The sequence below is a fragment of the Eretmochelys imbricata genome, chromosome 4 (assembly GCF_965152235.1).
Source record: "Eretmochelys imbricata isolate rEreImb1 chromosome 4, rEreImb1.hap1, whole genome shotgun sequence".
Lineage (NCBI taxonomy): Eukaryota > Metazoa > Chordata > Testudines > Cheloniidae > Eretmochelys > Eretmochelys imbricata.
The window spans coordinates 39551055-39567135 of record NC_135575.1 but is presented as its reverse complement, the minus strand read 5'-3'; the positions used below and the strand labels follow the sequence as shown (position 1 = coordinate 39567135).

Genomic DNA, 16081 nt, shown 5'->3' with positions numbered 1-16081 from the left:
TACATGTATTATCTCTTCATGTTTAAAACTCCAGCATGCTAACACATCCTTTCATTAATGAGAATGTATCTTATAAAAAAAAACTTTTTAAATTTTCCTCTTCATTTGTGCATATTTATTCAGAAATACTTGCTTAAATTTAAAAGCTTTAGATGTATCCTACCCTTCCTATGTCAAATAATCCTGTGTCTTGGGTTTTTTCTCCTTTTAGGAACAACAGCACTTTATTTATTTCTCCTTATGCATCCTTCTATCATCAGTAATCTCCCTAATCCAAAAACTTTTGAAGAAGTTCAGTTCTTCAATGGAAACAACTATCACAAGGGAATTGATTGGTAAGAAGACTAACAGAAAAAAAAGTCTCTTATTAACACATGCTAAATCACAATGGAACAATTATAGAAGTATATGTGACAACCACATAATTACCAGATGAATTTCCTATGTCTGGCACTATCAGAGTGAATTAGAAACTAATTCATAATGATGGGACACTTAATCAAGTGTTGCCCTTAATTTTATTTAGATGTTACAGTAACTGTCATAGTTTCTAGTAAACTAATACAATAGAGAACCCAATTCTGACGCCTTCTCCCCATGCTGTGTTATACCTTACTCTGCAATTTCATCATAATCATATTCATTTTAATACATCGTACCGCCCTTTCTCAGATTGTACTACTCGTAAAGCAGGGTCTTATTCTAAATGTGGCATAATCTAGCCATCGAGACTGCTTGTGGAGTAAATTACTATTCAGCATAACAAAACGTGGCAGAATTGAGCCATTAATAAGGAACTTTAGATTGTCATTCCCCTCAGACTCATTAACATGGGTTTTTAAATCTTTAAAGAAATTATTTTGTAACGATTCATGTACCAAAAGGTACTAGCTGTCGTCACACTTATAGTAAAGCTAATATGAAGGAAGAACATTGCGAAATATATGTATTTTAAAAGGCTAATCTTGAATTGTTTAAATCATACAAAACTGTAATACGCTGCAATGAAGAATAGAAACAGAACTACACAATATATTTTTAAAAAGTCACTGAGAACAACATTATCACAGTGGCTACACTTAGTTTAAGAGAAATACTGAATTACTAGGTTAAAAATGTTGCGAAAACCCAGGAGACGGAAACGCTTCATTGTATATTTTTTCATACTACATAATGAAGCATGTCTCATATTGCTATTGATATTACCAGCGTTCAGATGCCTTTTATTAGCCTGAATTTCATTGCAAGATACATGTCTATTTTTGTAGTTTTTGTTTATGTCTGAGACATGTAGAGATTGTATCATAACAAAAGGTGAGGGAGGTTGCAGATTTATTTTGTTAATCCCAACATACATCTGGATGCATGGCCTATATCCATGGAAGCATTCAAATAATATATGGGATAATGAACCTATAGTGACATTGCAAGAACAAGAAGCAGAAGATAATTCTATATTGACTTTGTTTCTAAAACATCCATCTTGCTCTGCACAATACAAAGGACCAGCCCTTCAGCTGATGTAAATCAGTGCAGCTCCATTGGCTGGCCCACAATCGGCAAATTAGATTAGAAGTGCAAAAACAAACATATCACAATTTATACCATGTTTTTCCATCTACAGCATTTTTATGTCTGCGATGAGATTATAATCCCTATTTTGGCCTTTACACCAGGTAAAGGAACTGTAGTAGGGCTAGGGTCTTTAAAAGGCCCGGTTCCAGCCAGGATAGAATTTCTCCAGCATAGCCACTGAGGAAGGCACACAGGCTGGCATAGGGAGCATTCTGGGACTGAAGCATGTAGCACTGCTTGGATTCAGGAAGCACTGCTGCTGTAGCTGTAACGCAAGCAACCTCCCCCAACTGCCCCTCCTCCTTCCCCAAAACCGTCTAATTTATGCCAGGGACCACTCCATTCCTCAGAGCAATGCAGAACTGGGAGGATGCAAAAGTGGCTTAAAGCCACATTCTCCTCTCCTCCCACTGGGCAGCAGGTTCTTTGGAACACCTACTAGAAGCACAGTCTAGAATCTCACTTCACATCTTTAATCTGTACACACTTTGACTTCAGATTAGGAATGCTTAGATGTGAATCTCCATCAACGCTTTTATCGTTAAAAATGCTCTCCTAGGAAAAAGAGTATTTCCAGTTATTCACTCAATATTCATTATAAGTACAATTAGTACTTTCCTTATCACTAGTGGAAATCATTGCCAATACAGTCACAGTGTTTAGCTGTTCACATCATTGACCCCCTACCCAGTGGTTGTTACTGTTACGATTTTAGAATGACTCTTTTGCCCAGTTGAGTTTTGATTTCTTCCATTTGTGAATTATGTTGGAAGATTAACATTTCCATGTGCTATGAAAGGCAAAATATATGTATAAGACAATTTATTATTTTCTTAATTCGAATCATTGTCTCCTTCTCCCAGGTACATGGATTTCTTCCCTACCCCTTTGAATGTCACCACTGACTTTCTGTTTGAGAAAAGTGCCAACTACTTCCATTCTCAGGAGGCTCCCAGACGAGCAGCTTCCCTGGTCCCCAAGGCCAAGATCATCACCATTCTCATTGACCCATCAGATCGGGCATACTCCTGGTATCAGGTAGGGAATGGGCAAAGAAATCAAAAGCAGAGAGTGGAAACTAATTCACGCCCCGTCCTAGGAGATGTTCCAGAGGAGAGATGGGTTGGCCCCCAAAAAAGAAAATCAACACCTATGTTTTAAAAAAAATGTTTAAACATATATAGCAACTTGACATATTTGTACAGACAAATGAAATAGCCAGAGCAATGCCAAAAGAGTCATATATAAAGTTAAACTAGGCATGAACTAGAAAAATCCCGATACCCTATGATGAGGTTTTCAAATAACAATATAAAGCACTTAGTTCACCATGCCAGTTGACACTCCTTCCAGCCCCATCCTGAGCACATTCACAAAAGATTACACAAGTCATAAGGCAGAGGAGAAACAGGCCCTATGGTTGCATCTACACTGGCAGAATTTGGACTAGACTAGACATGTAATTCTCCATCAGTGTGGCTCCATCAATCCCAGCACTGGCAGAACTGTAGTAGGGTGATCATATGTCCTAATATTACTGGGACCCTCCTGATATTAAGACCTTTGTCTTACATAGGCACCCATTACCCCCCGCTCCCGATTTTTCACACTTGCTATCTGGTCATCCTAAACTGCAGTCTGAGATGGTAGAAGGCTGTGTCTTGTCTACACCACAACTGCCAACTGTGCTACAAAGTATAGAGCTGCACTGTGGCGACTTAAGGGTCCAACTGTTCCTATTGTATATGCAGCTCTAGTGCCTGACTCTCCACTGCCTTGCACTAGCTGGTGCATACCTTTGCCAAGCGATTGCAAAAGTACGTGTGAAATGCTACCAGTTCTGAATGTTTCAATAAATTAGGCTCTATATGGTTTTAACATGGGCTTGTTGGTCTCTACAAACAGTTAACTGAGTGTGTGGGTAATATCCCTTCTTAGTAAAATAGTTGATTCTTAGATTTTTAAGGCTAGAATGGATCATTTGGTCTGATCTCCTGCATAATACAGGCCACATAATTTCACCAAGTGCTCTCCTTCCTCAAGCCCACAACACCTGAGAATGGAGAGAACCATAGATAATCTTCCATTGAAACAGCCATAGGTTTTTGGTTTGTCTTGGGTGGTTGGGTAATGTGTATGTTGATGGTGGTGGTGATGTTATTATTAAGGGTATGATAGCCATGACTAACATTTGAAAATGAGACCATTATTCATCTAGGATATTTCATTACAGTAACACAATAGCAGTGAAGCTACAATTTGCTAAATTCTTAACTATGTTTGGAAGTCTGAAATAGTACAGTTTTCACTTCTTTACTCAATTATGGCTTAATTTACTAGCTAATTATAGGTTTCAGAGTAGCAGCCATGTTAGTCTGTATTCGCGAAAAGAAAAGGAGTACTTGTGGCACCTTAGAGACTAACAAATTTATTTGAGCATAAATAAACTAGACTGTTGAATTGGAATTAATTTGCAAACTGGATACAATTAATTTAGGCTTGAATAGAGACTGGGAGTGGATGGGTCATTACACAAAGTAAAACTATTTCCTCATGTTTCTTCCCACCCCCCGCTGTTCCTCAGAGGTTCTTGTCAACTGCTGGAAATGGCCCACCTTGATTATCACTACAAAAGGTTCCACCCCGCCCCCACTCTCCTCCTGGTAATAGCTCATCTTAAGTGATCACTCTCGTTACAGTGTGTATGGTAATACCCATTGTTTCATGTTCTCTATGTATATAAATCTCCCCACCGTATTTTCCACTAAATGCATCCAATGAAGAGAGCTGTAGCTCACGAAAGCTTATGCTCAAATAAATTAGCTAATTATAGCTATTTGTCTCTCAATTTTGTATGTTAGCACCAGCAATCTCATGAGGACCCTGCAGCTTTGAAGTTCAATTTCTATGAAGTGATTACATCAGACCATTGGGCTCCCTCAGAGTTAAGAACTCTCCAGAAGAGATGTCTCATCCCTGGGTGGTATGCTATCCATATAGAAAGATGGCTAACTCACTTTCCCACTTCCCAGGTAATTTCCCGCTAGCCATTTCACAAAGCTCACTGATTTTGGGAACAACAATCTCAACTTATACCATTATTGCATATAAGCTTGTGATGCTTTTTCATTGATTTTTGGAAAAATTTCAAGGAAAATCTATATAAACAAATGCTTAGATAAAATTCATCTTTACAAAAACGCTCCCAGAATACCTATTTCCTGACAAAAAACAGGTTAACACAATGCACACCTATGGATGCTCCATACTCTCAATCATACCTTCTGCCCCTACAAAGAAAAATGGGTATGGAAGGAAAAGGTATATGTAGGGTAGTAAGCAACCTCCCCTGTGACTGCCTCATCTGACCAGGACTTAAAGAAACTCTGTGGTGAAACTAGGAAGCACAGGCTGTGTCTTCTAGTTAGTCTAAGTGCTAGAAAGCCAAAAAGATCTGTAGAGTCTGTTTCTTTCCATGGCTGGCCTTTTCTGTTGCATGGCCTCAAGTTGTACTACAAAGGGGGGGAAATAGACTAGACCCATTGTTAGTAAGTGAAAGGAGGACTGGGTTTGTCAGTGACTTGTATCTGCTCCCTTTAGTCCTGCTTCTCTTTTGATAAGCAACAAGTACCGGCCTACAAGCAGAATGGGATGCAAAGTTCACAAAAAAATATGCCCGCAAGTTGGGGGATCTATGGCAGGTAGGACTTCCTGCAGAAAGTTGTTTACTCTCTCTGGTCCTGCTAAGGGAGGGGGCATAACGCTGTCCCACAAATTTCAGAACATGCATGGGATTCTGGGTCCCCAAGAGAGCCAGGACTCCAATTACCTGCTTTCTCTGTTCTTAAGGCTGGGCCTCCTGCTCCTAAGACATATGTTAAAGTTTCTCCCCCCTGCAGTAGTTAATTTCATCACAGTGAATGCAGACCCTGCTGTTAAGCATGCACATATTTCTTGTAAAATTGGCTACCGCCATGTTTGCCTAGTTGCAGTGATTAATTTTACAAGATACACAACAATGTGAACTCATTCTTTATAGAGTGCGTACAGAAAGTGCACTTATTGTGCTGACTAATGTGCACTCAAAAAAGTCAATAATTCATAAGCCCTCACAATAAATATGAAACATACCCATCCAAGTTAGTTATTATCTGTACAGTTCTGTATTGCAAAAGCTTCTATATATAACTTTACCAACTAAACTCAAAGTCCAGTTCAGCACTGAGGTAGCTTTGCATCAGACCAAATTTTGTTAACGTACTTTTGAAAGATCTGCAATAATTATATACTGATTATCAGATACTGTCAATCTACTGCATCTGCATAGTGGTTACTATTTAATTACTAGATATTTATGTGCTTATTTCTCTAAAAGCTCAGTGTGTATTTTAATGCTTTTGAATATTTTGTATGTCTGACTTATCTAATCAAGCTTTTTTAAATCTGTTTTTCTCAGTATTGTGTAAATCTTTGAGATTTTTATTTTATTCTTTGCTTGTGCATGCAAAAATAACTATATTGGGGAGAACAATGTAGGCATCCAAGCGGTTCCCTCAGTTGCCAGATGCAAGACTATACATCTCCAGCAAGATGCAGAGCTGAAAGAAATTAAGGCTAGAAACAGCTGAATTGCACGACTGCTATTGATGCCATATTATCTCAAATCCACCTTGCCTTCAGTTGTGTCACAGAGGAAGTGAGGTAGCTTAGTTTATTGAACTGAGTCTTTTGTCTTAAATGGACAATCTATCCTTACAGTTGCTAATTATTGATGGACAGCAGCTAAGAAGTGACCCAGCGACAGTGATGGATGAAGTACAGAAGTTTTTGGGAGTCTCACCTCATTATAATTACTCTGAAGCTCTAACGTGAGTCTGTAACAGTTTAATCTCTTCTGTTGTATATGATTATGTACATCCATACATCCCACATACAATTTATCATCAGTTACAAACAAAAAATTACATTAAAAGAATATTAAGTTTGCAAGGTCAAGCACTCAAAAATCAGCCCCTTTGAGTATATCCATTCTGATACAGTCTTTCATGATAAGATCACATACTATTTTACCTATAGGACCCCTGCCTCATTCAGTGCACAGGATAGATGGCGCTCACTGAATGAACAACTAGTCCATTTCTCCCCACACCCATAGCTCAATGTGAGGCCCCAGAATTTATTTACTTCACACCATCCAAACTCTGCTCTGAAGACAGAATTATTAATTTCTTCATGGTTGTTTCTATGATGCTCCTCACTGTAGTTTTTGAGTACTTCACAAACATTATTCAGGTTATTTTTCACAACAGCCCTGAGAGGTGATGGGGTATTATCCCCATTTTACAGATAGGAAACAGACACAGACACCAAAGTCATAAATACACATAATCTTGCATGCCCAATCTGAGATGCATCTGGCCTGATTTTTGAGAGTTCTTAGCATTATATAGCATTTTATCTATCCAAAGCATAGCTCCCACTGGCTTCTGAGCATTCACTGCAAATCAACTGCACCTCTGCAAATCAAACACTAGGGTCTCAAGTCAGGCACCCAGAAAATGAGGAACGCGCAATTAGTAATCACCTGTGAAAAGTATGGTTTAAGGGATTTGTTTAGCATCACACAGAAATTCTGTGGCAGAGGCAGTGGTAGAATCCAGTCACCTAGTGCGTCATTTAACAGCCTTAATCATGAGAGTTTCCCTTCAGCTGAAAGAGTCGTGTTTTTTGACATGAGCAAAGCAATGTATTTTTCCCTAATCTTGTGCTCAGAAATGGCTTTGCTGAAACTTCCCAAACCTGAGGAAAACACCCAACAGGGAAAATTTCAGCTTTTGAAGTTTGACAAAGTTATAAGAACAGAAAAGAGGATCTTATAATGGGAAGTGTCAGGCAGCCTTAAATATAGGCAACACTAGCTTCTCTGCCTATATTTAGTGGAAGCTCATCCCCCAGTGTGAGGCCCAAAGGCAATCAGAGGAGTAGCCTACTGTCTGGTGTGCCTTTTATACACTTTCCATTGACTTCAATGGCCCTGGATCTGTGAAGTCCTTTTTTCAAAGGTGCCTGTAATGAGTTCAGTTCAGGTCTGAGATCTACACATGTAGGAGACCTGAAAGATATAGATTTCCCCTGTATCACATGAAAGGGTGGTTAACTATCTCCCTGTCCTTTCCCAGTCCCTGCAGAGAGTTCACCATCAGCTCTCGGATCTCTGCAGGAATTTGGACTGGGTGGCTATTAACCCTCCCAGATCCGCAGTAAATAAGGAAGAAGCATTTACACTGGGCCTTTCCACATTAGGGAACCTCACTTACAGCTGACTTCCAGGGGCAAGCTCTGTACTGGGGGTATTCCATGGAGCCAAGCTCTGTATTGGGGGTATTCCATGGAGCCAAGAAACCAACAGCCTCTTATGAAGGTGAAGGGCTACAGGGGCTCTCCAAATATTCAGCATCTGCTTGGGTGGTCATTTCCTCCTACAGATTCCTATGTCTGCAGGGCTTGGGGTAATAATCCATGTCCATTCCAGTCAGGGAGGAGGAGAAGCAAATCCTACACTTTTCCATCTCCATAGGAGTGATACAGGGAGGAATGATACAACCATAGGAGTGACATAACTCCAGCAGGGAAGTTTTCATCTCCCACACACCGCCTCCAGTTTTACTTGAGGGTAATACTGCAATGGTTCCTCGTCAATCTTTTCCAGAACAAACAACACTTGTGGGTTATACTGATCCTTATGCTAAGTATAAGCCCAGAATTGTGCAGGCTTCTTCTTTTTTTAAAAAAAAAAAAAGTCTCTTAAAAAACATTGCTTTTCAAAATAGCTTTTCCTAGGTAAACAGTTTCATTTTCTGGAATGTAATTTTGTAAGTCCTTGGTTCATAATGTGTACAAAGTGCTGGCAGGAATTTTGAATACACAGCTAAGCTCCTGATGTTTGCATACCTGCCACACTGCACATTTTCCGTGCCTTTTGTTATGTGTTCAATATATTTGGGGACAAAATTTTCCCTTCGGTAACTAAACTGAAGTCAGTGGAGTCACATACAAGGTATAAAGTTGGTATCACCTTTATTTAAACAGGAAAATGAGTTGTAAACAGTTCTATAAAATTGTACAATCACAGTTCAGAAACACTGAGAACGCAAGTGTGTGGAGGAAACACACAGGTTTGCATGGAAGAGGAAACAACATTAAACAATGTGGTAGCTTCATATTAAGAATGTCAATATAAAATCAATTGGATAGGCTTCTTCAAAGTCATTGCTGTTTATTAAGCATACAACACACATTTTTAAAATTGTCAGAATGCAAGCCAAGGACCCAACTGTGCAAATACTACTGGACAACAAGCTTATTGCCATATGTAATCCATAAACATCAATATGGCTTCTCACAGGAGTGTGAAATTCACCCTGGTGCAAAGAATAAGGGCTGTGCACCACTTAAATGCTACTGAAGCCCTCGAAATAGGATGCAAGTGAGACATAAATGCTGCTTATGGCCCTGCACAGAGGTAAATATCATTCAGCAGTTAGTAAGCACTCCATCCAGCACTAAGTGAGTGCAGAATTAAATCCTAACCTATCATCCTTCACATACACTACTAAACCAGACTGGGGTTTATCCTTTTATTATTCTGATGCATTTGTAAAAACTAAAATTAAACTAATGTTGTAAGAGTTAATTCCTGTCTGTACATATGCTCTGTGATCCTCAAGTAAAAAAATGCTAAAGAAAGATGTCACAATCCACAGGATCGGTGCTACATTTCCAGCTTTGAAACAGTCTCTAGGAGGAACCCCTTCAGTGTGCCAGATCCTGAAGGGGTCTGTCTCTCCCTTCATAGGTTAGGCCTCACCACGTCCTTAGATTGAACCTCTGGGCCTTCAGCACTTCTGCTTCACACCGTGAGCTCTGATCAGCAAGTCCAACTTTGCATGGAAACTGTGGAGCTGCCAGTCTCCTCTGGCTCTGAGGAGTCTAGGTGACACGTGCACTTTTGATGTGAGACTCAGAGGGCATCTCTGTGAAAAGATCAGAGGGGTGTGTGTATGTTTGTGTGTACACTAAGGTATACCTTCCACAGAACTTTATGTAAGAGCAACAATACGGGGAAACCTGGGTGGGAAAACCTGGTAGAGATTTGTACACTCTTTGGGGATTAATGCACCTCACCAAGTATTCGTAGTGATACTCAAACAGTGTCAAAACAGTAGGGTTTATTAGCCAACTGGAACACTGCATAGGAAGACCTTAAGTTAGCTTAGAGAAAGAAAGGCTAAAGCATAAAGTAAGTCCATTTTGGTTAGCCCAGAGCCCAGCCAAACTGTAATGAACCCCATTGTTCAAGCTTTCTCTGTCTCTGTCTGACCTTCTTGGTCAGTCCCAGGTGAGAACCCCAACTCCCTCCAGCAGCCAACTCTTATCCTCCCACTTCACACCTTCCGAGTCCTTTGTTCTCTAGCTGGGGTCTTTTCTCAGCTTTCCTGCTGAGAGGTGGGAAAATCCATAACCCTCTTGGCCATTGGTTACTAGGTAGCAATGTCCTGGTGATTGTGTTTTCCATTGTCTTCCATGATTTTCCATTGATTGGGAGTCAACCTCCACCAGTTCCTTTTTTAATGACCCATTCAGGCTCAGACATTCATATGTATGTCTCCCAGCCTTCCCTGAGAGTGGAGTCCTTTTCCCCCACCCCAGCTAGCCATACAAACTGTAGGGGAAACTGAGGCACCCATAAGATTCGTAAAAATACTACAGAAAATTTCCACTTCATTACAAAAGGTAAGATCAGTGTTTGTGGGAGCAAGGAGGAGTCTGCCATGTAAATCTGGTAAATTGCACATCCAGATACCTGTCTGAATGCAGTTACTGGATTTGCTGGCAAATATTACATTAGATGTGTAGTTACCTAATTTGCCTCAGCAAATATCTATTTGCATGTGCAAGTACCCCTCAGAGGTTCAAAAATTAATACAGCCTCACTCACCAAGTCCCCCGTTTCCCCCCACACACACACACACACACACTTTTTTATTTTAAAGATACATCCCTATCCAGTTTTCTAGCTGCATCCTCTTGGCTACAGGATGTCCCTGCCTTGCCCTGACTGGCTGGTAGGAGAGGGCATTAAACACATTGTTTCCACAAACAACACATGCTCTGCAGCATTTTGAACTGGTGGTTCCTTTGTGGATTTTTCTTCCCTCTCCTCACCATTGAGGCAGAGAGAAGTGGGGATTGTGTGTTCACATGGTTAACAGAGAGGCTCAGTAGCTGTGTTTCCCACTCAGAGAACAGAGGGGCTAGAGAGGTTGGAGAGAAAAATGGCCAGGCAGCACTAAACTGCTGCTTTTCACAGAGGGGAAAGCCAGGTACAGAGCTAATACAGATCTAATCTGATCTGTCTAGATTCTTATACAGCACTCTCCTGACTGGAGCAGACATGATGCAAGAACTGTTGCTTCCAAGTCTCCTGTCAGACAGTGCTTCAGCGAGAGAGAGAGAGAGACAGAGAGAGAGACTATTTTGGAGAATGGAGGAATGGGATATTAAGCCAAAATGTGAGTCCTCTGTTACAATTAGCTCTGCTGACAGGAGAAACCCTCTCTATGCCTGGATCACCCTCTCCCCCACACTGGAAAAGGTTGTCCATCTTCCCTCATACCCATTCTTTATGGGAGGAGGGAATGAAGACATAGTGGCCCTGTCGGAGTAGATAAGGTTGGTGAGATGAACATGACCCCACTCTGCACTTGTCCTTGTTGAACCTCATCAGATTTCTTTTGGCCCAATCCTCCAATTTGTCTAGGTCACTCTATACCCTATTCCTATCCTCCAGCATATCTACCTCTCCCCCCAGTTTAGTGTCATCCACGAACCTGCTGAGAGTGTAATCTATTGTTTTATCAACCAGGCAAGGTACTAACAAGCTTCTACAAGACTTTATTTTCAAAGTGGAAACCTCTTTACCAAGCTGCTGCTGCACCCCCTGTAGCTTTCTCCCAGCCTCTCAACTCCTCCCCGCTCCTTCCTGTTTCCTGTTCTTTCAGACTCCCAACAGCCAGTGCTCCCAATTCTAATAATTACAAGGAACATCTAAACACCACGTTCCCTCCTCTCTTAAGAAACTCTCCCAATTAAAATAAACATTATTGTTCTAACCACAGGAACAAATATGAAACAAGACACTATACTGTTGGCAGAAATATTACACTGAAACACTGTAGATACTACATAACATAGTCTCTAGTCCAGACAGGTGGTCGTCTGGGTCTGACAGTGTCTCTCAAGCCCCGGTTCCAGTGCAATGTCTTGTTGTGTAGGTACTACGGTGAAGTTATCCAATGCAGACTGGGTGTTGGCATAATCTCCTCTTGGTGCATATAGGCAGGTGCAAGATAAGAAGCATTCCATACCCACCCATCAGAAAGTCGATATGTGAAAGGTCCCTTTTTCTCTATGATTTTAAGAGGAGTGTTTGAAATTGCCAGGATATGATCTGGATCAGGTTTTAGTCCAGCCTGTGAAATTGTATACCCCAGAAAGGAGAGTTCAGTTTGTCTAAATTTGCATTTGGACCTATTGAACTGGAGGCCTGTTGTGCTGATGCAGTTTAGTACAGACTGCAGGTTATTGTCATGCTCCTCTGAAGTATTTCCAAACACGATAATATCATCCAGATAGCACTGAACTCCATGTTGATTCTTCAGAATCAATTACATCCTTTTTTGAAAGGCACTTGGGGCAGATGTGAGATCATATGGAACACATTTAAAACAAAATACTTCTTCATGTTTAATAAATGCTGTGAGGTCTCTGCTCTCTTTATGCAACATAACCTGGTGGTATGCTCTCTGCAAATCAAGAGTAGAAAACATCTTTGCTCCATGGAGTTCTGCAAATACTTCTGTGTGAGGAAGAGGATGGCTGTCCATCACAATAGCTTTATTTGGCTCCCTTAAGTCCACACAAAGGCGAATGCCTCCACCCTTCTTCTGCATCACTACTATAGGTGAAACCCATTCCGAGGAGTCGATCTCTTCAATAATGTCCTTTTGAACAAATTTTCTAAGTTCCTCTGAAACAGCTTCCCTGACTGAAAATGGTAAGCGCCGTAACTTCTATCATACAGGCATCACATTATTCTACATTTTAACTTTATGCAGAAACCCATAAGCACAGCCTAGTTTCTCCTCAACCTGGTGTTGGGTCCCAGCTGAAACTGGTGTGTGTACCGCAAGAGTGCTTTGCTGAGGAAGATCAATTTGTCCATAAACTACCCTGAGATTTAAAGCAGCCAATAAATCTCTGCCCAGGATAGGAGTGCCTTTGTGGACAATGTAGAACTCTGCAGTTACACAGCAGTCACCAAAAGTAACTATTACTGGCAGGCAACCATGTACTGGAATATGTTTTTTCAAATAGCACACCAAGTGAAATTTGGGTTCAGTAAGAGGCACATCTTTAAAGTAATGCAGATAGATGGAATCAGGTAGTATAGATACTGCTGAGGCAGTGTCCAACATTAGCTGAATAGTGTGGTTTCCTGAGGGTATGGCAGAAACGTTTACAGTGCACTTTATCTGTTCTGGAATATGTGCAGAAGTGGTTTTGTCCACGCTCAGCACAGTAACATCTGGTATTGTAACTGCGTGCACCTGTTGATTGAACTGGCTACTGTGACATACTTTAGCAAAATGTCCACTCTTTTGCAATGATTGCACTGAGCTACTTTTGCCGGACATCCTGTATAGCTTGCAAGGTGTTGTGGGGATCCAAAGCAAAAATATGTTTTTACTGTATTTTGAATTTGCTGATTTGGTGGTTTTTCATTAGTTTTCCTCTTGCAATTGTGTGTCTGCAGTGGTAGTGAACTTTTCTGCAAAGGAGTCAATGCCTGGACTGTGCCTCCTGTATCTATGCTCATTATTTTGGCTTCAGCTGTAGCTGACTCAATCTGAGTAGCAATGGTTATTGTTTCTCTAGTGTATGTTGTGGTTCTAGAAGTAAGCGTTCCCTTACATGAAGCCTGGTTGTTTTCTCAATGAGCTGGTCCCTAATCATCTCATCTGCCATATTTGAAAAGTCACAAATTACAATCAGACTCCTCAGAGAAGCAATATACTGCATTAGAGTTTCCCCTGGTTTCTGCTCACACTGGCAAAATCTGTAGTGATTAGCTACTACATTCACTCTTGGCACAAAAAAATTCTTTAATGCAGTGAGTGCAATCTCATATTTATCATCTGCAAGAGGAAAAGTGTAAAATATATGCTGCCCTTCTGCTCCAAGGCAGTGGATAAGCAGAGCATGCTTTCTTACTTCAGAAATCTCTGTAGCACTGATTGCAAGTAGATAAGTCTGAAACGTATGGATCCAGGTAGTAAAAGCAATTGGAGGCTCACCTAGGCTTTGCAGAAAGGGTGCTGGTGGGTTCAGAGACAGAAGATCCATCCTCGTCGCCAAAATGTTGTATCAACCAGGCAAGGTACTAACAAGCTTCAACAGGACTTTATTTTCAAAGTGGAAACCTCTTTACCAAGCTGCTGCTGCACCCCCTGTAGCTTTCTCCCAGCGTCTCAATTCCTCCCCCCTCCTTCCTGTTTCCTGTCCTTTCAGACTCCCAACAGCCAGTGCTCCCAATTCTAATAATTACAAGCAACATCTAAACACCACATCTATCCCATCATCCAGATCATTATTAAAGATGTTGAATAAAACCAGCCCCAGGACTGACTCCTGGGGCACTCCGCTTGATACCGGCTGCCAACTAGACATTGAGCCATTGATCACTACCCGTTGAGCCCAACAATATAGTCAGCTTTCCATCCACCTTATAGTCCATTCATCCAATCTGTACTTTTTTAACTTGCTGCAAGAATACTGTGGGAGACTGTATCACAAGCTTTACTAAAATCAAGATATATCTCGTCTACCGCTTTCCCCATATCAGAGCCAGTTATCTCATCGTAGAAGGCAATCAGGTCAGGCATGACTTGCCATTGGTGAATCCATGTTAACTGTTCCTGATCACTTTCCTCTCCTCCAAGTGCTTCAAAGACACATGCTACTCTGCTCATGTTAGTATGCTAAAAATATCGGAGTGTCTGCAGTGGCATGGGCGGTCTACCCACGTACAATCCCACCAACTCCCTGGGTATGTATTCAGGTGGTCATCTTGAGCTGCCACCCATGTTCCTGTGGCCAGATTACCAAGCCAGGGGGTTGGGTGGGATTGTACTCGGGTAACTAGCCCACACTGCTGCAGTCACAGTATTTTTAGTGTGCTGGCTTGTGCAGAGCTAACACATCTGTCTACTTCGGCTGTGAAGCTGGCCCCCAGCTGTTGTGTAAACATACCATAAGCTATCATGGAGCTGGGAGACACGTGAACACCAGAGCCAGGGCAGCAGCAAAGATGCCTCTAACCTCCTGTGAATCCCTGGGGGTTGCTAAGTGAAGGGCAAGTAGCTCTTTCCATGATGGAGCAAACCTTGAAGGCTTTTTTGTGGAGGAGAAGCAGTTAGGGTGCTTGCCTGAACTCAGGATACCCAGTCCAATTCTCTGCTCTGCTACAGACTTCCTGTGTGACCTTGGGAAAATCACGTGGTCTTTCTCTGCTGCCATTCCTCATCTGTAAAATAAGGATAATAGCACTGCCCTACCTCACAGGAGTGCTGTGAGGATAAATACATTAAACATTGTGAGGCTCTCAGTTACTATAGTAACAGAGGCTATATAAGTTCCTTAGATAAGGTAGGGAAGGAGGATAGGTGCTGGGCAGGGGGAATTACAAAATATGAGGTCTCATTAGCTCTCTTTTGAAAAATTGAGTTACAGCTAAGACTAACACTGTATCCTTAAGTATTTCCATTGCACCCAAATACAGTATCACATAACATACTTTGCACAAAATGTACAACTTTATACAGTCCCAAGAACGTGAACAAAATGGGGTGCTTAACTGAATTGCTTGGCTTTTTCATTCTATAATTTTGGACTTTCCCATAATGTTGAATATACTCATACTGAGACAGAAATGTTTAGGGCATAGTACTACAGTTTTCCTTTAGCACAGCACACTATATTACTTCTTCTCTTGGGAAATTAGTGCAAGCCAGCCAAAGTACTTCACTATGCAATGAGCAGATTGAAAAGTCCAAAATAGAAATGAATCTTCCATCAATATATCCATTTAATCAATGACTGGTTTAATTTTAATTGATATAATTACCGTGAAAATTTAGGCTAGAAGGATTAGCCCTGGGATAACAGGCTGGGCAGGGGGTAAAAAAGATCCCCCTCCCCGTCCCCCTCTCCTGAAATGAATTCACATATGTGCAGTAGCAAATTGCAGGTGCGTTGGTGTTTAAGGAATAGGCCCAGGGCAACAAAACATTCTGAAACTAATTAACTTTACATTTCAGCCAATTAGACTTCATCCTTCTTAAACAGCTGCTGAACAGCAAAAACGTAAACCTGTTCAATGTTTTAT

General features: G+C 41.1%; 1 protein-coding gene across 4 annotated transcripts in view; it reads left to right on the top strand.

The window, feature by feature from the left end:
- The window catches only part of LOC144263986 (bifunctional heparan sulfate N-deacetylase/N-sulfotransferase 4-like), a 246851-nt gene that overhangs the window by 222305 nt on the left and 8465 nt on the right, over positions 1-16081 (top strand). For all 4 annotated transcript variants that reach the window (XR_013345912.1, XM_077815165.1, XM_077815164.1 and 1 more), the window contains 4 exons: positions 212-335; positions 2439-2613; positions 4437-4607; positions 6334-6443. Coding sequence is in view for 3 of the 4 variants with exons in the window: in XM_077815165.1 (XP_077671291.1) it covers positions 212-335; positions 2439-2613; positions 4437-4607; positions 6334-6443 (580 nt within the window). In the remaining variant the exon portion in view is untranslated. The remainder of the gene's footprint in view (positions 1-211; positions 336-2438; positions 2614-4436; positions 4608-6333; positions 6444-16081) is intronic.